This window comes from Salmo trutta, unplaced genomic scaffold (genome assembly GCF_901001165.1).
Source record: "Salmo trutta unplaced genomic scaffold, fSalTru1.1, whole genome shotgun sequence".
In the NCBI taxonomy this organism is placed as follows: Eukaryota; Metazoa; Chordata; class Actinopteri; order Salmoniformes; family Salmonidae; genus Salmo; species Salmo trutta.
In genome coordinates, this window is record NW_021823230.1 from 1 (window position 1) to 22,039 (window position 22,039).

The 22,039-nt window shown below is 46.6% G+C and overlaps 1 protein-coding gene and 1 long non-coding RNA gene across 5 annotated transcripts; one reads left to right on the forward strand and one right to left on the reverse strand.

Annotated features, from left to right (window-relative positions):
- Nucleotides 1-316: 316 nt before the first annotated feature.
- On the reverse strand, nucleotides 317-8,284 carry LOC115189772 (uncharacterized). The gene is made up of 3 exons (XR_003876990.1): nucleotides 8,121-8,284; nucleotides 1,547-1,795; nucleotides 317-662 (listed from the first exon to the last, which is right to left on the reverse strand). It is a non-coding gene; the product is annotated as an uncharacterized LOC115189772 (long non-coding RNA).
- A 266-nt stretch (nucleotides 8,285-8,550) lies between these two features.
- On the forward strand, nucleotides 8,551-21,968 carry LOC115189771 (STE20-related kinase adapter protein beta). Of its 4 annotated transcripts, none has more exons than XM_029748294.1 (12): nucleotides 8,551-8,609; nucleotides 10,045-10,124; nucleotides 10,509-10,588; nucleotides 11,163-11,243; nucleotides 15,166-15,271; nucleotides 15,698-15,819; nucleotides 16,701-16,809; nucleotides 17,033-17,156; nucleotides 17,821-18,097; nucleotides 18,261-18,508; nucleotides 20,218-20,260; nucleotides 20,367-21,968. In XM_029748294.1, exons 3-12 carry the CDS (start codon nucleotides 10,577-10,579, stop codon nucleotides 20,586-20,588), a joined length of 1,344 nt encoding a protein of 447 aa, XP_029604154.1. In that variant the 5' UTR covers nucleotides 8,551-8,609; nucleotides 10,045-10,124; nucleotides 10,509-10,576; the 3' UTR covers nucleotides 20,589-21,968. The 4 variants fall into 4 exon arrangements, with proteins under 4 accessions (XP_029604154.1, XP_029604153.1, XP_029604156.1 ...); XM_029748293.1 differs by having other exon boundaries at nucleotides 8,552-8,614; XM_029748296.1 differs by lacking the exon at nucleotides 8,551-8,609 and adding an exon at nucleotides 8,655-9,816.
- Nucleotides 21,969-22,039: the final 71 nt, after the last annotated feature.

A 22,039-nucleotide genomic window follows, 5' to 3' on the forward strand; every position in this document is an offset into this window, starting at 1 on the left:
TTACTCAGCTAACTAACAAGTAACCAAATACCCAGCTGGAGTATAGCACATCTTAGACAGTTACAATATATCTGATGGCAAACACTTAGAGTGAAATGCATACAACTAACTTCATCACCTCAGGAGCATCACACAACACTATGGATTCACCAGCTTAGTCCTGTTGTGCTCTTTACAACCAACACCTGACTGGCTGCTGATCTGGGGAACTACGGTAAGATTCATCATTTTAAATGATGTGACAGGAGAAATGAAGAACGGAATCTTCTTTATCTCCTAACGTATTGCACCAGTTGACTGCAGGTATTTATGTACATTTGCTACAACATATTAAAATGAATTGAAAAACTTCAAATAAATAGTTTCAACGGTATTGACGGTATATGAAAACCATCCCGTGGGTATTTCCAAATAACCCGGTATACGGTATACCTCCCAACCTGAACCACCACACACTGACTCACACGGCAGTGACTCACTCATGTATGTGAAGGTCTCCTCGGCCAGCATGGGGGAGATGGAGGTGGGGCAGGGCTCCTCTTCAGGGGAGCAGATGGGAGAGATCACCCAGTCCTGGCTGTCATACAGGTACAGAGACTCTGACCCCTGGGAGCCCATCGACCCCCCACCACCACACTGCTTACTGCTGCTACTGGTGTCATCTGGGGAAGAGCATTCAGAGACAGAACCAAATATTGCCATCATCCATGCAACAAAATAGTATGATCAAAATAGTGGGTGCAGTACTAGTGATGATCAGAGGGGGGCACTAATACAGTAACTATTACAGTGAATCTACACATCGCCCCCTATAGATTAAACCAACTCAGTGCTGAAGCTGATTTTTGTAACGCTGCCTTAGACACCATCCGTCTGAGCGAAGACTGAGTGCTGGGTTGAGAGTGGGGATGAGTGTGTGTGTGTGTCATGAATGTGTATGTATGGCAGGGAGTGTGTGTGTGGTGTGGTGTGTGTGTGTGTGTGTGTGTGGTGTGTGTGTGTGTGTGTGTGTGGTAGTGTGTGTCCCGTGGCTCTGGCCGTGCATAACACACTGTCTTCCGGTTCAGTGGTTATGTGGTTTAGTGGGCTGGGCTAACTATAGCAGGAGACTCGAGTCCTCACAACTGTGTAGACAGACAGGAAAACACACACACACGTAGCACACACACCATCCTCAAACAGGCCTTGAAGGGTGTGTGGTTGCAGTTTTTCTCAGGAGAGCCAAGTCAGGCATGCAAGGCTCCCTTCCCCTGTCCTGAAGTCTCCTGTCCTCTCTCCATCTCCTGTCCTGTAGTCTCCTGTCCTCTCTCCATCTCCTGTCCTGCAGTCATCTCCCTCCTGTCCATCTCCCCCCTATCCTGCAGTCTCCTGTCCTCCAGCCATCTCCCTCCTGTCCTGCAGTCTCCTGTCCATCTCCCCCCTATCCTGCAGTCTCCTGTCCTCCAGCCATCTCCCTCCTGCCCTGCAATCTCGTCTCTCTCTTCCTCAGGTTTGTACTGCCCCCTCCTCTCCTCCTCTCCTCCTCTCCCCCTTCCTCTTCACTCACCAGTCTCTGTGCTTCCGCCCTTCTTCTCCACGCCACGGGGTTTCACCTCAAACATCTCTCCTGTTCGTCTGCTCGCCGTGTGGGCGGAGCCTCCACCGCTCTCACACACACCGCCGGACAGGAAGAAGAAGGGAGCGCCGCTGTGACATCACATCCTGCCTCCTCCTGAGGCAGGCAGGCGTCCAGGAGCCTGGAAGACAGTGGTGTCAGACACACACAGTCTCCACTACTGGCCTCTGAACCCTAACCCTTAGCAGAAACAAAAGAAGCAGACCAGCAAAGTGTTCAGTAGGGAGAAACGTTTTGGAACAGAGTGAAACAGACCAGAGAAGTGTTCAGTAGGCAGAAACGTTTTGGAACAGAGTGAAACAGACCAGAGAAGTGTTCAGTAGGGAGAAACGTTTTGGAACAGAGTGAAACAGACCAGAGAAGTGTTCAGTAGGGAGAAACGTTTTGGAACAGAGTGAAACAGACCAGAGAAGTGTTCAGTAGGGAGAATACGTTTTGGAACAGAGTGAAACAGACCAGAGAAGTGTTCAGTAGGGAGAAAACGTTTTGGAACGAAGTTGAAACAGACCAGAGAAGTGTTCAGTAGGGAGAAACGTTTTGGAACAGATGTGAAACAGACCAGAGAAGTGTTCAGTAGGGAGGAAACGTTTTGGAACAGAGTGAAAACAGACCAGAGAAGTGTTCAGTAGGAGAACATTTTGGAACAGGAGTGAAACAGGAGGTACTACTAGTAGGTAAGCTATACACTGAGTACCAAAACACCCCCCCCCCCACCATATATTTAATAGGCTACACTGTGGTAATACCAAACATTAGGAACACCTTCCTAATATGAGTTGCACCTCCTTCTGCCCCTCAGAAACAAGTTCTCATTTACAACTGTGACCTGGCCAAGATAAAGCAAAGCAGCAATTGACACAAACAACAGAGTACACATGGAATAAAACAAACAGTCAATAACACAATAGAAAGGTCTATATACAGTGTGTGCAAACGAGGTAAGATAAGGGAGGTAAGGGAATAAATAGGCCATAGGTGAGGGAAATAATTACAATTTAGTCAATTAAAACACTGGAGTGATAGATGTGCAGAAGATGAATGTGCAAGTAGAGATACTGGGGTGCAAAGGAGCAAAAAAAATAATAATAACAGTAGTTGGGATGAGGTAGTTGGATGGGCTGTTTACAGATGGGCTATGTACAGGTGCAGTGATCTGTGAGCTGCTCTGACAGCTGGTGCTTAAAGTTAGTGAGGGAGATATGAGTCTCCAGCTTCAGTGATTTTTGCAGTTCGTTCCAGTCATTGGCAGCTGAGAACTGGAAGGGAAAGGCGGCCAAAGGGGACATTGGCGAAATAAAAAATAAAAAAAATAAATACAATTTTAAAAACTGTTGAGCGTGAAAACCCAGCCAGCATTGCAGTCTTGACACAAATCGGTGCACCTAGCACCTACTACCATACCCTGTTAAAAGCACTTAAATATTTTACACTGATGTTAAGTAGATTTAACAGGTGACATCAATAAGGGATCATATAGCTTTCACCTGGATTTACCTGGTCAGTCTGTTAATGAAAGAGGGTGTCCTTCATGTTTTGTACACTCAGGTGCATGTTTAGCATGTCCAATAACAACATAGACGTCTGTTACCCACAGACAAATTGAGCTGTAGCGTCTCTTCCTCTATCCCCCCTTCTATCCTGCCTTGTCATTTCTCCATCTCACTCCCTCTGACATGGTAACACTTAGAGACAGAAACATTCCTCCAGCTGATTCTGCTGTTGGGAGGTCTAAACCATTGATGTCTGAGTGAGCATACTAACTAGCAGCTAGAGCCCTAGTGAAAACACTAGAGTATAGAGACCACTCTAGTCTCCTCCAGGCCCTAGTGAAAACACTAGTCTATAGAGACCACTCCTAGTCTCCTCCAGGCCCTAGTGAAACACTAAGTTATAGAGACCACTCCTAGTCTCCTCCAGGCCCTAGTGAAAACACTAGAGTATAGAGACCACTCCTAGTCTCCTCCAGGCCCTAGTGAAACACTAGTCTATAGAGACCACTCCTAGCCTCCTCCAGGCCCTAGTGAAAACACTAGTATAGAGACCACTCCTAGCCTCCTCCAGGCCCTAGTGAAAACACTAGTCTATAGAGACCACTCCTAGCCTCCTCCAGGCCCTAGTGAAAACACGAGTCTATAGAGACCACTCCTAGTCTCCTCCAGGCCCTAGTGAAAACACTAGTCTATAGAGACCACTCCTAGTCTCCTCCAGGCCCTAGTGAAAACACTAGAGTATAGAGACCACTCCTAGTCTCCTCCAGGCCCTAGTGAAAACACGAGTCTATAGAGACCACTCCTAGCCTCCTCCAGGCCCTAGTGAAAACACTAGTCTATAGAGACCACTCCTAGTCTCCTCCAGGACCTAGTGAAAACACAAGTCTATAGAGACCACTCCTAGTCTCCTCCAGGCCCTAGTGAAAACACTAGTCTATAGAGACCACTCCTAGTCTCCTCCAGGCCCTAGTGAAAACACTAGTCTATAGAGACCACTCCTAGTCTCCTCCAGGCCCTAGTGAAAACACTAGTCTATAGAGACCACTCCTAGTCTCCTCCAGGCCCTAGTGAAAACACTAGTCTATAGAGACCACTCCTAGTCTCCTCCAGGCCCTAGTGAAAACACTAGTCTATAGAGACCACTCCTGCCTCCTCCAGGCCCTAGTGAAAACACTAGTCTAGAGACCACTCCTAGCCTCCTCCAGGCCCTAGTGAAAACACTAGTCTATAGAGACCACTCCTAGTCTCCTCCAGGCCCTAGTGAAAACACTAGTCTATAGAGACCACTCCTAGTCTCCTCCAGGCCCTAGTGAAAACACTAGTCTATAGAGACCACTCCTAGCCTCTTCCAGCAGCTAACTGCCTATTGTAGGACAGGCAAGCTGCAGACAGAAATGTGCCACATAGCATTAGAGAGGGGGTGGGGGGAAGCCCCTTCCTGTTGTTTGACACTGAGACGCCTTCCAGTGTTAAAGGGGATGACACAAAGACAGGATGGCGAGTTCTTAAAGGGGCGGCTTTCCCACGAGAAGCCAAGCACAGTCCTAAAGGCAAAGGCTCCTGACTGTGTTATGGAGTTGGAGGCAGAGCTAAGGCACAGTGTGACCAGTGTGTGTCGTACATGTGTGGTGTGTTGGTCCTGGGTCAGGCTAGTGTAGAGCTAGTGCTGCCTACAACATTTCAAGGTGAAAATAGAGTAGGAGTCTCTGTCCTGAGTGTGTTGTATCGTGTGCGAGCGTGTCCCTGACTTTCATCCTGGGTCAGGGCTAGTGCAGTGCCTTCTAAGATTATATAAAATCTCTGCATGTCCCAAGAGAGAGACTGAGTATCCCTCTGCATGTGAAACACGAGAGAGAGAGAGAGAGAGAGAGAGAGAGAGAGAGAGAGAGCGAGCTTGTATCCCTCAGCTAAATAGCAGCTCAGACTCCTTACATAAGATAACGGTCAGCCTCACGAACCCTCAACATATCAGCAGTGTCTCTGCTGCAGTGTACACTCATCCTCCAGGGAATCATCACAGTGACCTTCATCTGTTCTATTGCTTCTCCTTTTCACTCTATTTCCAATATCAGGGGTGATGGTCACAGGGAATGTGCTTACGACTCAACTACATATGACTAGAAGCAAAATAGCCTAGACGTTCCATACACCAACCTGGGTCGTATTCATTTGTGCACACCGTATCAAAACATTTTGCAATGGAAAACTAAATCAAGCATTTCTTACTGGACAAAGTCAGGTACAGGTACTGTAAGTCCCTCCCCGTTTTGGCCCCTTTGCTTCCGTTTCCCAGTAAATAAGACCCAGAGGTCCTGCTTTGAGATGAAGCAGCCCCAACAAGTATGTTTAATGCAACCTTTTGAATTGGACTTAGCATCAGATACATCCATCCTTACCCACAGTAGTGCAGCAGGCCTTGTTTAAGTGACATATCCATCCTTGGGCAAGGAAAACCAAATTGGAGTTGACAGTACACTGCACCACATGCTGTCACTGGTCTACTCTACACACAAGAGACAAGGTAGCTAACTGAGACATGGCTTATATATATATATATACACACACTTATTGGACATGCTAACATACACTGAGTGTACAAAACATGAAGAAAATATATATATATTTTTTTTCGTTCCCTCTCCCTGACTGCAGGAAGATTCTCTAGCCTTGTCTAGCCTATATCCTTCTTGTCAAGCTGTGATCTCATTCTAGCTCCTCTACCCCATGCTACCACCAAGCAATCAATACCTTTAACAACTGAGGGACAGTGAACAAGTAAACACGTCGGGGAGAGGCGAAGAGAATCAGAGCGTAGCCCCACCACCCTCCCCCTTTCTCTGATAAGGTGAAAGGTCAAATGAGAGGCATTTCCCAAGAGATGGCTTTCCTTCCACATCTCCTGTCATTCCCTACCACTTATCTACAAGGGCTTGACAGGTCAAAGCAGCATGGTGGAGACTGTCTACAAGGGCTTGACAGGTCAAAGCAACATGGTGGAGACTGTCTACAAGGGCTTGACAGGTCAAAGCAACATGGTGGAGACTGTCTACAAGGGCTTGACAGGTCAAAGCAGCATGGTGGAGACTGTCTACAAGGGCTTGACAGGTCAAAGCAGCATGGTGGAGACTGTCTACAAGGGCTTGACAGGTCAAAGCAGCATGGTGGAGACTGTCTACAAGGGCTTGAACAGGTCAAAGCAGCATGGTGGAGACTGTCTACAAGGGCTTGACAGGTCAAAGCAGCATGGTGGAGACTGTCTACAAGGGCTTGACAGGTCAAAGCAGCATGTGGAGACTGTCTACAAGGGCTTGACAGGTCAAAGCAACATGGTGGAGACTGTCTACAAGGGCTTGACAGGTCAAAGCAGCATGGTGGAGACTGTCTACAAGGGCTTGACAGGTCAAAGCAACATGGTGGAGACTGTCTACAAGGGCTTGACAGGTCAAAGCAGCATGGTGGAGACTTTCTACAAGGGCTTGACAGGTCAAAGCAGCATGGTGGAGACTGTCTACAAGGGCTTGACAGGTCAAAGCAGCATGGTGGAGACTTTCTACAAGGGCTTGACAGGTCAAAGCAGCATGGTGGAGACTTTCTACAAGGGCTTGACAGGTCAAAGCAGCATGGTGGAGACTTTCTACAAGGGCTTGACAGGTCAAAGCAGCATGGTGGAGACTGTTGCCATCCTTTCCCCTTCCTGTAGTTATGAAGGAATAGAGAGGAGAAAGAGAGGTTACCTAATCTTGTGTACAGGTGCTGGACTAAGGTCTCATCTGCAGTGATATGACCACCTGCTCTGCCACAACCCTCTCTTTCTCTCTCCCACTTTTACTGTTTTCATACTATCGTGGTGAGCCGAACCGTGTCCTTTCTAGCAACTATGAGGGTTGCATAACCTGGCCAGCACAGTACAGCTCGGCTCAGTAGAGTGAAAGGAGTTCCTACAACTCTCTTCCTCTGACTGTGTGATTCCCTAGAAACAATCTCCAATTAGCTGGCCCACATCTAACGGACTCTCTTCTGCACATGACTGTTTGAGTGTCAGGCGGGGGAAAGAGGACTATGTGATGCCAGACGGTCTGAGCTGGAATTCCATCACAACGGCTCTGGGACCGTCTACTGAGTAGTTAGTGGAACAACTGTCCATAACCACACTCATCCTGAGGGGAAAATGTCATATTTGTACTTGAAATATCAACAAAAGTTAGAAACATTCACATCTAGGAGGGAAGAAAGAATTAGCTACTTGTCATTCGGTCTAGAATTTGTGCATTAACATGTTCATAAATAAAATGTAACCAATGATTGGTGGAAATATTATCTACTTGATTCCAACAAGTACAAGATTGGATGTGAAGTTGAGATATTAGCTAAATGTTTCATTCCCAAGTCAAAACACTTAAATGATCCTAAACGGGGAATTCGAATACAGTCTTCTGGACTTTGGGGATCTGCAGCAGTCAGCATAGGGAAATGTCAAGCATTGATAGCTACTTTGTTGCTTTATCAACAGTAAGAATACTATCACGTGTTCGCGGGCTACAGCGTAACCACCGTGGAGCGTTCGTCATCAACAACAACAAAACATCTCGCTGATTGTGGGTAATAATAAAAGCAATGGCGTAGTATATGGCTTTAAATATAAACTGCGATGAGCATAAGTGACAAGTGCAAAAATAATCATTGATCTCGGTACCAATGGAACAATTCGACAAGAGGACAGTGCAATGACTTGTTTCATAATAATAAACCAAACCGACAATCGCAAAAAGTATGTTTTCGCACGTTAAAATTATAATCTCACGATTTCGTTCTGAGTGAGATTAGTTTTTTGGGGGATAGTAATGATGAATAGTATAACTCACTCCAGCTGATTAAGTTGACAAGCGAACATTGCAGAGCTATGTAGTACTGTGGCACATCCGTGATTTCCATCCGGCCTTTGGCAAGGATTTCTCCCATCGATGTGGTCACTTATGATCCGGATTTTCATATAATATAAATTAACCTCAACCTACCTTTAGATGTATTTTAAACACCTTAGACAAATCCCAGAGCACATGTGGTCCCATCAATCCTAAAATATCAAACAATGGAAACAGTAGCTATTAGGGAGAAAATGATCGGGGCAGACTGTTGGTGCTGAAGGTTTCTTCACGTCATGAAATAGCGCGCGGTTGAAATGAGTGACGTGTGAATTACGCGACAATATTTCTTGAGGGGTGTTTCTAAATAAAAGTCCTACACTAAATACATTGAAATTTGTTATTAACATATATTTTGTTAATTATATATAATTTTTAAATGGAGTTAAGATACATGGAATTAAAACTAAAATGTACTCCGAATTAGGGAAAAAAATAGCAAAAAAATACTTATATAAATCAGTGCGGTTCACAGATGAAAATGAAATGTATAACAATAATATCCCAACTTTTATCAGGTTCCCACAAGTTTAGTGTCTACGTCATTACGTAAAATCATCTGAGAGGAGAGCAAAAACATAGGTGAAGTATGTTGTTGCCATTAACTATAAGTTTCAAACTTCATACTCTCAACAATATACATTTGTTTTAGCAGTGTGTATAACGCATCGCAATTTGTTTCTATTTCATTCCATTGCATTTTGAAAATATTTTATTATCTTCAGTCAGAACAGTGTCTGTACGCACAACTTGTACATTACGTCATATTTTGCGTTGTCATAAGCCTTAACTTTGCCAAATTAGAAATGTTTAAATTGCGAGTTGTGAGCTTCCTCATGTCATGCTTGGTTTGTTCAAGTTTGTTTCGCATTCAGAGCAAGAGTAAGTTGGTTAAAAAAAAAACCAGCCTGCTTTTGTTATGATTGGGCATGAAGATTTCATGAACTGATTTTCAGTGTAAGTAAACTTATTGCAGTTAAATGCAATCCTGCATCCACAAATTATGTGATTATATTAATTATGTTTTTTTTTTTACATGATTATATGAAAACATGTACTAAACAAATGTGTAGGTTACAATCAGAGAGGACAACCGCTTTCTCTGCTACAGTGTTGGGCCCGTTCCACTGGGCACAGACATCAGTTCAACGTCGTTTTGATTTACATTTTATTGAGTTGTCAACTAACGTGAAATCAACAATGTCACCACATCATCTGATTTAAGTTAAAAGTTATGTGAAAAAAATACCAAATGGCCTTATGTTGATGACTTTTGGCACATCCAATCATTTTCCCACGCTGATTCAACGCCATTACATATTATTATTTTATTGACGTGGAAACAACGTTGATTCAACAATTTTTCCCCCAGTAGGGTGTCTCAGTAGATTATAATAAAATAGCTAGAATAGAACAGAATAGACTGGAATACAATACAATAGAATATCGGTTAAAAGCAAAATAATTCCCCAACAACAACAGGCAAGAACTGTCACTATATAGGGTTGTTAAAGACGTAAAGCTTTCACAATGGTGGGTATATGGCAGCGACGACCCATCAAGAACAATAACGGTCAGGGACCAAGGACTCATCATTAGGTCGCGCGCTCATACAATGGGACACGACGACGCACTGTCCTCAAAGTCCCCTTCCCATTCATGCTGTGGCAGGAGAGAGATGGGGAGAAAATATCCATCGAGGCACTTAGCTACAGCCAAAGCGATGGACCACATGCATTTCAGATGCTTGCATTCAGATGTGGCTACAACGATTCTGTATCACGAAAATGTAACGAATACCGATGTGAATCTGGCTATTGCGCACCAAACAGTCACGTAATGCGTGTTTTAATCTCAGTATTTTGTGGTCACCGGCTGGCATAGTTATTTTTGTCGACATTTTGATACCTCCGTGAAAATGTATGTTTCTTTCAACAGCATGCATTCAGCACACAATCCCTGCTGGGGCTATTATTGCTTATTTAATCATCAATCATTTTATTTTCTGTTTTTCAAGAACGTGGAGCAGTGTTTTGCATGGAGTGATGAAGCCAGATGCCAATGCAGTGGAATCTGAACCCGGTAGAGTACAGCCAGGTAAGCTGTATGGACATACAGACCGCCCCATGGGGAGGCTGTCTCTCAGGTTGAATCCTAACTAAGTCTCTCATGTTACCATGTATTTCTCCTCTTGCTCATTCTCTCTCTCTCTCTCTCTCTCTCTGTCTCTGTCTCTGTCTCTGTCTCTGTCTCTGCCTCTCTCCTGTCTCTCTCTCTCTCTCTCTCTCTCTCTCTCTCTCTCTCTCTGTCTCTCTCTGTCTCTCTCTCTCTCTCTCTCTCTGTCTCTCTCTCTGTCTCTCTCTCTCTGCCTCTCTCTCTGTCTCTCTCTGTCTCTCTCTGTCTCTCTCTGTCTCTCTCTCTGTCTCTCTCTCTCTCTGTCTCTCTCTCTCCCTCTCTCTCACCACCCCTCTCATTGTACAGCGCTTGCTGTGGTCGTGGAGCAGATAAATGCCATCGCGTGAAGTGCTAACCCCCACGAAGAGAAATCCATGTCTTTCTTGGTAAGGGATATTTATTTTAATCAGCATGGCTTTGATGTTTAGCCGATCATGTCAATGATTTATCTAAAGAGGTTGATGATGATGATGATGATGATCTAATGAGCCAGCGTCTCCTCCAGGTGTGCAGTGTGTCTCTCTCATAGCACATTGATCTGGCCACGCTCCATCCTAGAACTCATGCTTTCTTTATCAGGGTTCATTCATAAGACCCATCTCATTATCCATGCATATTGCCATTACCTTTCCCTGTAGGTTATATCATGGGTACCAATCTGCTGCTAACCCTGTCATCCATCTCAGCTGTCTCTTTCTAAAGTAGCAGTCACTTCATGGACATGCACTGCATGTCTTCCTCCACAAACACTGTTGTTTTCCACATTGGCTCCAACCTTGATGCTCCAAAAGTATCTCTTCAGTGTTGTCTTCCTAAGTCCCTCATCTCCTTATAAGGGCATGATGGCATGCCTGTCCTCTCCTCCCTCCTTCCCTATTGGACCGTCTCACTCCTCTCCTCTATTCTCCTCTCCTCGGGGGGCATGTCTCACCCCCTCCTCCCTCCTCCCCTCTTCCCCAGGACTGCTCCTGCATCTCCCCCACTCAGGTCCAGCCAATCAGCATAGAGGACCAGTATGAGGACATCAGCCACCAATACCTGGTCAGTACAGTGCTGTGTCCACTCTGTTAGCATCCAATCGGAGCACTGAAGCCCACCCGGCCTTGTCTTTATGGTGTGGTCAGCCTAGTTCTATTCTATGAGGTCAGAGGTCTTTAGGGACCACTAGGACAACATAGGACAGCTCCGGGTCCTGTCTATGTGATGGTAGAGCTGCGTGTAACCTACCACATAATAGGGCTGCCAGCCACAGACCAGATCACTAGAACATTACATAGCCTATAAGTGAACCATATAGCACAGCAGCAAGCCTTTTTCATAGCTGCTGTGTCAGCTCACCCTGGAGCTAACTGCCACAGCATCCCGCCCAGGCACGTGCACAGATGGGAGTCAACCTGTGCCCAGCACTTTGCCCTCCCACTCGCCAAGTGCCCTTCTGGGTGGTGGTGTGTGTATATATATATATATATATATTTTTTTTGTATAAAGTTTTGGTCATTGTTGTTCTGAACCGATTGCCCGCAAGTCGTCGTGATGTCGTCTGTTGGTCAGCCCTGTTGGTTGCTCCTGTTGATCAACCCTGTTGGTTGCTCCTGTTGATCAGCCCTGTTGGTTGCTCCTGTTGGTCAGCCCTGTTGGTTGCTCCTGTTGATCAGCCCTGTTGGTTGCTCCTGTTGGTCAGCCCTGTTGGTCCTGGATCAGCCCTGTTGGTTGCTCCTGTTGATCAGCCCTGTTGGTTGCTCCTGTTGGATCAGCCCTGTTGGTTGCTCCTGTTGATCAGCCCTGTTGGTTGCTCCTGTTGGTCAGCCCTGTTGGTTGCTCCTGTTGGTCAGCCCTGTTGGTTGCTCCTGTTGGTCAGCCCTGTTGGTTGCTCCTGTTGGTTGCTCCTGTTGGTTGCTCCTGTTGGTCAGCCCTGTTGGTTGCTCCTGTTGGTTGCTCCTGTTGGTTGCTCCTGTTGGTCAGCCCTGGCTCTGGTCAGCCCTGTTGGTTGCTCCTGTTGGTTGCTCCTGTTGGTTGCTCCTGTTGGTTGCTCTTGTTGGTTGCTCCTGTTGGTTGCTCCTGTTGGTCAGCCCTGTTGGTCAGCCCTGTTGGTCAGCCCTGTTGGTCAGCCCTGTTGGTCAGCCCTGTTGGTCAGCCCTGTACAGATCTCGCGCTTGCCCAGTTGCGCCTTTTTCCCCAGTCTGCCATGTACTGAGATTGCTAATGCCCGGTATCCAAAAATGCATGAGATGCGGCCACCAGCCTAGTGTGTGTGTAGCTAGCTACCTAGTTTATAATATCAACAGTGTTGCCACAGCAGTATAACATTTGATTAACCCTTGAGTTACATCATCATCAATATTCAGTCTAGTTGGTGTAACCGGTGAGAAATGGCTAGCTAGTTAGCGGTGTGCGCGCTAATAGCGCTTCAATCGATGACATCACTCGCTCTGAGACCTTGAAGTAATTGTTTCCCTTGCTCTGCAAGGGCCGCGGCTTTTGTGGAGCGATGGGTAATGGTGCTTCGAGGGTGACTGTTGTCGATTGGTGCAGAGGGTCCCTGGTTCGAGGCCAGGTAGGGGCGAGGAGAGGGACGGAAGGAACACTGTTACTCCTGGTTCGAGGCCAGGTAGGGGCGAAGAGAGGGACGGAAGGAACACTGCTACCCCTGGTTCGAGGCCAGGTAGGGGCGAGGAGAGGGACGGAAGGAACACTGTTACCCCTGGTTCGAGGCCAGGTAGGGTCGAGGAGAGGGACGGAAGGAACACTGTTACCCCTGGTTCGAGGCCAGGTAGGGGCGAGGAGAGGGACGGAAGGAACACTGTTACCCCTGGTTCGAGGCCAGGTAGGGACGAAGAGAGGGACGGAAGGAACACTGTTACCCCTGGTTCGAGGCCAGGTAGGGGTGAGGAGAGGGACGGAAGGAACACTGTTACATTGGCTGATACACAGAGCAGACAGAGAGAGGAGCGGCTGCATCAACGACCCTCCCTCCGACCCGACTCCATCCCTTCCTCAGTCAGCAGCAGCATCACAGGTAGTCTAGGCTCGCAACAAGCTCTCACAGGCTCACTGCAGAATCAGATGTTTATTTACGTTTATCTAAACGTCACATTTCGAAGTTGCTCCAAACGTCACATTTCAAAGTGCTTTTTACACTCTGGGTTGACTCCTCATGCTAGGTATTGTTCTATTTCTCCAAACACACATTTCGAAATTGCTCCAAACGTCAAATTTAGAAGATTAAGGGTTAAGGTTTTGCATAGGTTTAAAACATTGCTTAGGCACTCATTCTGAATGGTTAAGCTAAGGGCTAAGGTTAGACACTCGTTCTGAATGGTTAAGCTAAGGGCTAAGGTTAGACACTCGTTCTGAATGGTTAAGCTAAGGATTAAGGTTAGACACTCGTTCTGAATGGTTAAGCTAAGGGTTAAGGTTAGACACTCGTTCTGAATGGTTAAGCTAAGGGTTAAGGTCAGACACTCATTCTGAATGGTTAAGCTAAGGGTTAAGGTTAGACACTCATTCTGAATGGTTAAGCTAAGGGTTAAGGTTAGACACTCGTTCTGAATGGTTAAGCTAAGGGTTAAGGTTAGACACTCGTTCTGAATGGTTAAGCTAAGGGTTAAGGTTTGACACTCATTCTGAATGGTTAAGCTAAGGGCTAAGGTTAAGACACTCATTCTGAATGGTTAAGCTAAGGGTTAAGGTTAGACACTCGTTCTGAATGGTTAAGGTTAGACACTCATTCTGAATGGTTAAGCTAAGGGTTAAGGTTAGACACTCGTTCTGAATGGTTAAGGTTAGACACTCATTCTGAATGGTTAAGCTAAGGGTTAAGGTTAGACACTCGTTCTGAATGGTTAAGGTTAGACACTCATTCTGAATGGTTAAGCTAAGGGTTAAGGTTAGACACTCGTTCTGAATGGTTAAGGTTAGACACTCATTCTGAATGGTTAAGCTAAGGGTTAAGGTTAGACACTCATTCTGAATGGTTAAGCTAAGGGTTAAGGTTAGACACTCGTTCTGAATGGTTAAGCTAAGGGTTAAGGTTTGGATAGGGTTAAAATAAAACACGAGTGTCCACCTCACAACCTTCTGATCCAGAGTCATGAGATTAAGACTCTAGTTAACCACCAGGTGATACTAAAATATCCACACAAGCCAATAGCCAGCCAGCCATATATCTTGAGTTAGAGGATGATGAGTATCATATCATGAAGTTATTATTTAAGAGCATTTAAGATAAATCACAATCAATAAAAACAAATCTTGCTAACTAACTAGCAGATTTACATCAATCATCAACATCAAAGATCAGCTGATAGCCCACCTTCTGTTCCCCACGTCTTTAGGAGGCGCTGTAACTCGCTAGCTTTCAATTTGTGATGATTGAATGCGTTGTTGCAGAAATAAATAGGTCTGTGCTAAAACAAATAAAACAGTTCGCTACAAAGGCAGTGGTATGTTCTGAATTTCGAGATATGAATTAGTTTAAGCATCGGCCCCCTGAAAGGTCTGTGCACGGCCCTGACCCCTTAACACAAAGTAGTTTACAGCCTCTCCCTCCCCCCAGTGATACTACCCCCACCCCAGCATTACCCTGTGTAGCTTAACCCCACAGTGCCCCCCTGTGGCAGCCACTGGTTGGTCATCACCACAACACCTAAGTACTTTGACCTCTTCAGGCTCAAAGGCAACACTCACTCACCCTCATTCTGCTTCCTCTTCTCTGCTAAATGGACCCATTTCATGTTAGTAAAAAATACCATGCTATACTAAAGCACTTGTAGACTGTATTTGTAGGCTGCCTACAGGGTAAGAAAAACAGTTCATTTGGGTGAACTATCCCTAATCTAGGTAAACTACAACATGTTTCCATACTATTACCATGTTGTTACTACATGTTCTGTGATCTAATGAAGTATTCTGCTGATACGTGTCAGGGTTGTGTGTGAGTACGTGTGTGTTTGATTCTTCACAGAGCTCTGACGTCTCAGAATGCACTTTCACCTGGGGTGGTGCAGGCAGCGATGACATCACAGCGCTCTCTGCTAACTCCGCCCACTACCAGCTGCTGTCAGAGCTGGGTGAGCATACCATTGGTCACAAATCAACTCATCACTACAACCCAGAAAGACAAGTCCTTTCACTACATAGTTGTTGCCTGCAGAGTAATATCTCCTCTGACAAATACAAAGCATATTTCCTTTTAGCATGTTACTGTTGAATAGAATAGCTAATCCAAAAGCGTTGTTTACAATTTCACTGACCAAGTCCCATACTACACATAGCCCGAGTATAAAGCGTTTGTATTGTGGACATTTTATGTTACACATAGTCTATTACCTTTTGGCACATCTGTTGAATAAACTGGCCAATTCAAAATATTAGTTCACAAATCTCCCTGGATTATTGAAGACCATACTAACCACACAGTACCTGAGAATGAAGGGTTTTCAGAGTTGAACGTGTTTCTACATGTCTTAATATTTATTACCAAACCGTGTTCACAGGGAAAGGCTTCAACAACCTGAGCCAGGTGCGCATGGCGCGCCACACCCCCTCCCGCCAGCTGGTGGCAGTCAAGAACACCAACCTGGATGAGTGTACTGAGGATGAGCTGCTACAGTTGATGGTGCGGTACTGTATTAAAGGTCCTACAGATACGAACCACCTTGTCTTTTCATTGAAGTTCATGTCATAAGATACATATTTTGTTCCAGCCACAACTGATTCAAAACACCTGATTCAACAAATCAATTTCTTAGTTGAGTCAGTCGATTACTTGAATAAGATGAGTTAGCGTTGGGCTGGAACAAAAACCTGTGCTCTTGCTCTCTAGATCCAGGGTCAGGGACCATTTAGGTCATTGTTCATAATAACATTGTTGGCACTTGGCAGTGGTACAAGCCACCTGGCTGACTGTGTGACCCCAGTGCTTCCTGGCTGTGACCCCAGTGTTTCATGGCTGTGTGACCCCAGTGTTTCCTGGCTGTGTGGACCCCAGTGTTTCCTGGCTGTGTGGACCCCAGTGTTTCCTGGCTGTGTGGACCCCAGTGTTTCCTGGCTGTGTGACCCCAGTCTTTCCTGGCTGTGTGACCCCAGTGTTTCCTGGCTGTGTGACCCCAGTGTTTCCTGGCTGTGTGACCCCAGTGTTTCCTGGCTGTGTGACCCCAGTGTTTCCTGGCTGTGTGGACCCCGGTGTTTCCTGGCTGTGTGGACCCCAGTGTTTCCTGGCTGTGTGGACCCCAGTGTTTCCTGGCTGTGTGGACCCCAGTGTTTCCTGGCTGTGTGGACCCCAGTGTTTCCTGGCTGTGTGACCCCAGTGTTTCCTGGCTGTGTGACCCTAGTGTTTCCTGGCTGTGTGACCCTAGTGTTTCCTGGCTGTGTGACCCTAGTGTTTCCTGGCTGTGTGACCCTAGTGTTTCCTGGCTGTGTGACCCTAGTGTTTCCTGGCTGTGTGACCCTAGTGTTTCCTGGCTGTGTGACCCCAGTGTTTCCTGGCTGTGTCCCCAGAACGAGGTTCTTCTCTCCAGGCTGTTCCGCCATCCCAATCTGCTGACCTCTCGCCTGGTCTTCAGCTCCTGCTGCCAGCTCTGGGTCCTCACACCACTCATGGGCTACGGTCAGTCTACTGCATGCATCTTCTAACACACGTTTCCTCTCACCATCTCTCTCCCACACTTACTCCCCCCATCTCTCTTCGTCCATGCTCCTTCTCTCAGCGATAAGTTGGTTGAACTTTACTTTTTATGGTACAGAAATGACATGTTAAAAAATGCCTATGTTTGTAAGAAACATTACGAACCATTTGGAACCATAGTTACCGACTTCTCTCTCTGTCCCAGGTTCGGCAGATAGCCTGCTGAGGACGTTCTTCCCTGACGGGATGAGGGAGTCCCTGATCGCTTACCTCCTCCACGGAGTCCTGAAGGCTCTGCAATACCTGCACCTCATGGGCTACGTGCACAGGTGAGGGAGGAAAGACACCATGGGGACAAGGGAGAGATATGAACCATTTTAAGGCTTCTACATGTAGCCGATGTGAAATGGCTAGCTAGTTAGCGGTGCGCTAGTTAGCGGTGCGCTAGTTAGCGGTCAAGCGATAGGTAACGATGCTTCATGGGTGGCAGTTGCTGATGTGTTCAGAGGGTCCCTGGTTGGAGCCCAGGTTGGGGCGAGGAGAGGGACTGAAGCAACACTGATACACTTCTGTCCAACTATAACCAACCCAACTGTTAGACGGTTCTGGTACTCCTTGTATACAGCCTCGCTATTGTGTTACTATGTGTTTCCTATTTAGCAAATGCTTGTAACTTTTTAACTCTGCATTGTTGGAAAAGGGCCCGTGAGTAAGCACTTCACGGCAAAGTCTACACCTGTTGTATTCGGCGCTTGTGACCAATAACATTTCATTTGATTTGTTGAAAGAATCAGCCTAGTTTGCTGTCTCAGTTGGACATAGTTGCTCGGAGTTGCTCGCAATTCAACATGTAGAATGTGCCAGGGACAGTTGGTCTGAGCTGGTAAAAACAACCTAATGCATCATCAATAGTTAGTTGACTGTAGTGTAGAAGCCTGAAGATTTGGCGAGAGTGAACGCTCTTCTCCTCTTCTCTTCTCCACTTCCTCTCAGGGGAGTGAAGGCCAGTCACATCCTGCTGTCTGGGGAGGGCCGTGTCTACCTCTCGGGGCTGCACAGTGTTTATAGTATGATGCGGGATGGGAAGAAGGTGAGGACCGTGTTCGACATGCCCCATCACAGCCCCACCCTGCTACCCTGGCTCAGCCCAGAGCTGCTACGACAGGACCTGCATGGCTATGGGGTGAAGTCAGACATCTACAGTCTGGGGATAGTAGTCTGTGAGCTGGTCAGTGGCAGGGTGCCTTTCCAGGACATGCCCCCTACACAGGTACTGGGGCCTTACATACATACAGCACAATGCCATACGCTAGGGCTGTTCTCATACATTACAAAACATAGTTCAGTCTGTGAGAGTCTCTCGTCTTTTCTCCATCTCTCTCCCTCTGTGTGACTGTGTCCATGCGTCCATATGTCTGTGTCTCTCCCTCCAGATGCTGCTCCAGAAGCTGCGTGGGTCCCACTGCTGCCTGCTGGACGTGGCCCCCTCCCCCCTAGGGGAGCTAGGGGGGCTGAAGGTGTCCCGCTCCGGGGTGGACTCTGGCATCGGGGAGAGTGTTGCCACGGGCAGCCTGACCCACACCGCCACCGCCGAGAGACCTCAGAGCCCCGCCCCCAAGAACCACTCGGCCACCCTGCACAACCTGGTCCAGCTGTGTCTGCAACAGCAGCCCGACTGCAGGTAAGACATACACGTGTGCACACACACCGAACGCAAGCACACGCACACCAACACACACAGCGAATGCAGGTGAGACACACACACACAGGAGCAGCAGACGTTATACACAGGGGCTCTGGTACCTCCGTTTGAAGTCGGTTCTTTCATTCAAGGAACAATTTTAAATGTTCTTGTGTTCTGTCTGAATTTCTGTCATTTTTGAAAGGCGTGTAATATGTGAGATTCCAAGTGCTGCTAGATATGACAGCGTTGTGGGACATTAAGGCACGGTGTGACTGCTAGATATGACAGCGTTGTGGGACATTAAGGCACGGTGTGACTGCTAGATATGACAGCGTTGTGGGACATTAAGGCACGGTGTGACTGCTAGATATGACAGTGTTGTGGGACCTTAAGACACGGTGTGACTGCTAGATATGACAGTGTTGTGGGACATTAAGACACGGTGTGACTGCTAGATATGACAGTGTTGTGGGACATTAAGACACGGTGTGACTGCTAGATATGACAGTGTTGTGGGACATTAAGACACGGTGTGACTGCTAGATATGACGGTGTTGTGGGACATTAAGGCACGGTGTGACTGCTAGATATGACAGTGTTGTGGGACATTAAGACACGGTGTGACTGCTAGATATGACAGTGTTGTGGGACATTAAGGCACGGTGTGACTGCTAGATATGACAGTGTTGTGGGACCTTAAGACACGGTGTGACTGCTAGATATGACAGTGTTGTGGGACATTAAGACACGGTGTGACTGCTAGATATGACAGTGTTGTGGGACATTAAGACACGGTGTGACTGCTAGATATGACAGTGTTGTGGGACATTAAGGCACGGTGTGACTGCTAGATATGACAGTGTTGTGGGACCTTAAGACACGGTGTGACTGCTAGATATGACAGTGTTGTGGGACATTAAGGCACGGTGTGACTGCTAGATATGACAGTGTTGTGGGACATTAAGACACGGTGTGACTGCTAGATATGACAGTGTTGTGGGACATTAAGACACGGTGTGACTGCTAGATATGACAGTGTTGTGGGACCTTAAGACACGGTGTGACTGCTAGATATGACAGTGTTGTGGGACATTAAGGCACGGTGTGACTGCTAGATATGACAGTGTTGTGGGACATTAAGGCACGGTGTGACTGCTAGATATGACGGTGTTGTGGGACCTTAAGGCACGGTGTGACTGCTAGATATGACAGTGTTGTGGGACCTTAAGACACGGTGTGACTGCTAGATATGACAGTGTTGTGGGACATTAAGACACGGTGTGACTGCTAGATATGACAGTATTGTGGGACATTAAGACACGGTGTGACTGCTAGATATGACGGTGTTGTGGGACCTTAAGGCACGGTGTGACTGCTAGATATGACAGTGTTGTGGGACATTAAGACACGGTGTGACTGCTAGATATGACAGTGTTGTGGGACATTAAGGCACGGTGTGACTGCTAGATATGACAGTGTTGTGGGACATTAAGACACGGTGTGACTGCTAGATATGACAGTGTTGTGGGACATTAAGGCACGGTGTGACTGCTAGATATGACGGTGTTGTGGGACATTAAGACACGGTGTGACTGCTAGATATGACAGTGTTGTGGGACATTAAGGCACGGTGTGACTGCTAGATATGACAGTGTTGTGGGACATTATGGCATGGTGTGACTTTGTCCTGTTTTGGTGTTCCATAGACCCTCTGCTTCTACACTGTTGACCCATGCCTTCTTCAAACAGGTAGGTCTCATCATCATCAAAATGCTGTGTTTTGGACTGGATTGCATTCTGTGGTACGGTATGGCTGACTTCGTATTCATGTATTTTTCTGTGGACTGTATGACAGGTGAAAAGGCATCATACCCGGGACTCCTTCCTCAGTCTCATGTACCCCGCGGTGCCCCTTGGAGTTTCCAGCCCCGATGACCCCCCTGTGTCCTGCTCCCCTACCCCGTCCTGCCACCCCCCCCACCTCCGCCATCGCTCACCCCACAGAGGAGGTGTGGGACTTCTCATAACCCTCCTCCCTGCCCCCTTCCACCTCCGCCCCCCACATCCCAAAATCTGACAACCAAGCCTAACTCAAGACAATCAAAACGATCAAAAAACAGCGAGCCCAAACCTTTCTACTGTGCTTTGATTGGACTTGTCCTACCCACCTCTCTGAGCCTTTCTACTGTGCTTTGATTGGACTTGTCCTACCCACCTCTCTGAGCCTTTCTACTGTGTTTGATTGGACTTGTCCTACCCACCACTCTGAGCCTTTCTACTGTGTTTGATTGGACTTGTCCTACCCACCACTCTGAGCCTTTCTACTGTGCTTTGATTGGACCTGTCCTACCCACCTCTCTGAGCCTTTCTACTGTGTTTGATTGGACTTATCCTACCCACCACTCTGAGCCTTTCTACTGTGTTTGATTGGACTTGTCCTACCCACCACTCTGAGCCTTTCTACTGTGTTTGATTGGACTTGTCCTACCCACCACTCTGAGCCTTTCTACTGTGCTTTGATTGGAACTGTCCTACCCACCACTCTGAGCCTTTCTACAAGTTTTCTAGGCTTTTATATGTTTGTTTTGAAAGTCAAATAAGGGTCTGCAGGTGGATGTTTATTGTCACGAGTCTTGTCCTGGAGGCAGAACTGAGCCATTTCCCCTTAGATAGGCCAGCTGCTGGAATAGGAGGGCGGGATTATTGAAGCTGCTCTGCCTGGATCATCCAATGAGGATCTCTGTGCCATGGGTGTGGCTGCCGATCAACGACAATGACAACCAATGACGTTGCAGGACAGTGAGGACACACCCCCATGCCAGTGAAAAAAACCTATCACTGGACTCATATGGATCGTACTACGAACAGTAATGTGAACTATTTTAGGCTATTAGACTGTGAAAGGGCATAGATAATAATGTGTCAGGGTTTGAAGAGGAAGATAATAGATAATGATATGTTATGGAGTTGGAGAGGGTATGAGTGTTAAAACACAAGTGTGCGAGCAGAGACGGTACGAGAATAGCTAGTGTGTTAGTGGAAGTTCTATGGTTATCCCTCTAGTCTTGTGAAACCAGCCTGATCTCGCCATAGCTCACATTCCCGAAGTGAAACTAAACGTGAGCTCAGCGGTCCGTCTGATTGACCAGGCTGCTATCCCTCCCCTGTACAACCAGTGAAATCCCTGTGATCAAATAAGAACTATAACACTACTGTGCTTTGAGACGCAGCTGCCCTATACACGTCCTCCTAGTCGTAATAAACGTGTGGGAGGGTCCTCAATGGTATCGTTTTAATGAAATCTGTCAACTGTTTATGATACATTTATGTGGATTATTCTGTGATTGATGATTATGTGTATGAGAGATATGTTATGTATCAGTGCATATCAAACATGTTATAGCTGTATGAGCCATATAGAAGTGTTATAAATATATTCATTATCAATTTTCTAAAACAATGTCCCTTTTTTTCTTGTCTTTGGAAGTTCTGTATGGTCTTTCTCACCAACTCTGTTAAAGCCTAAAT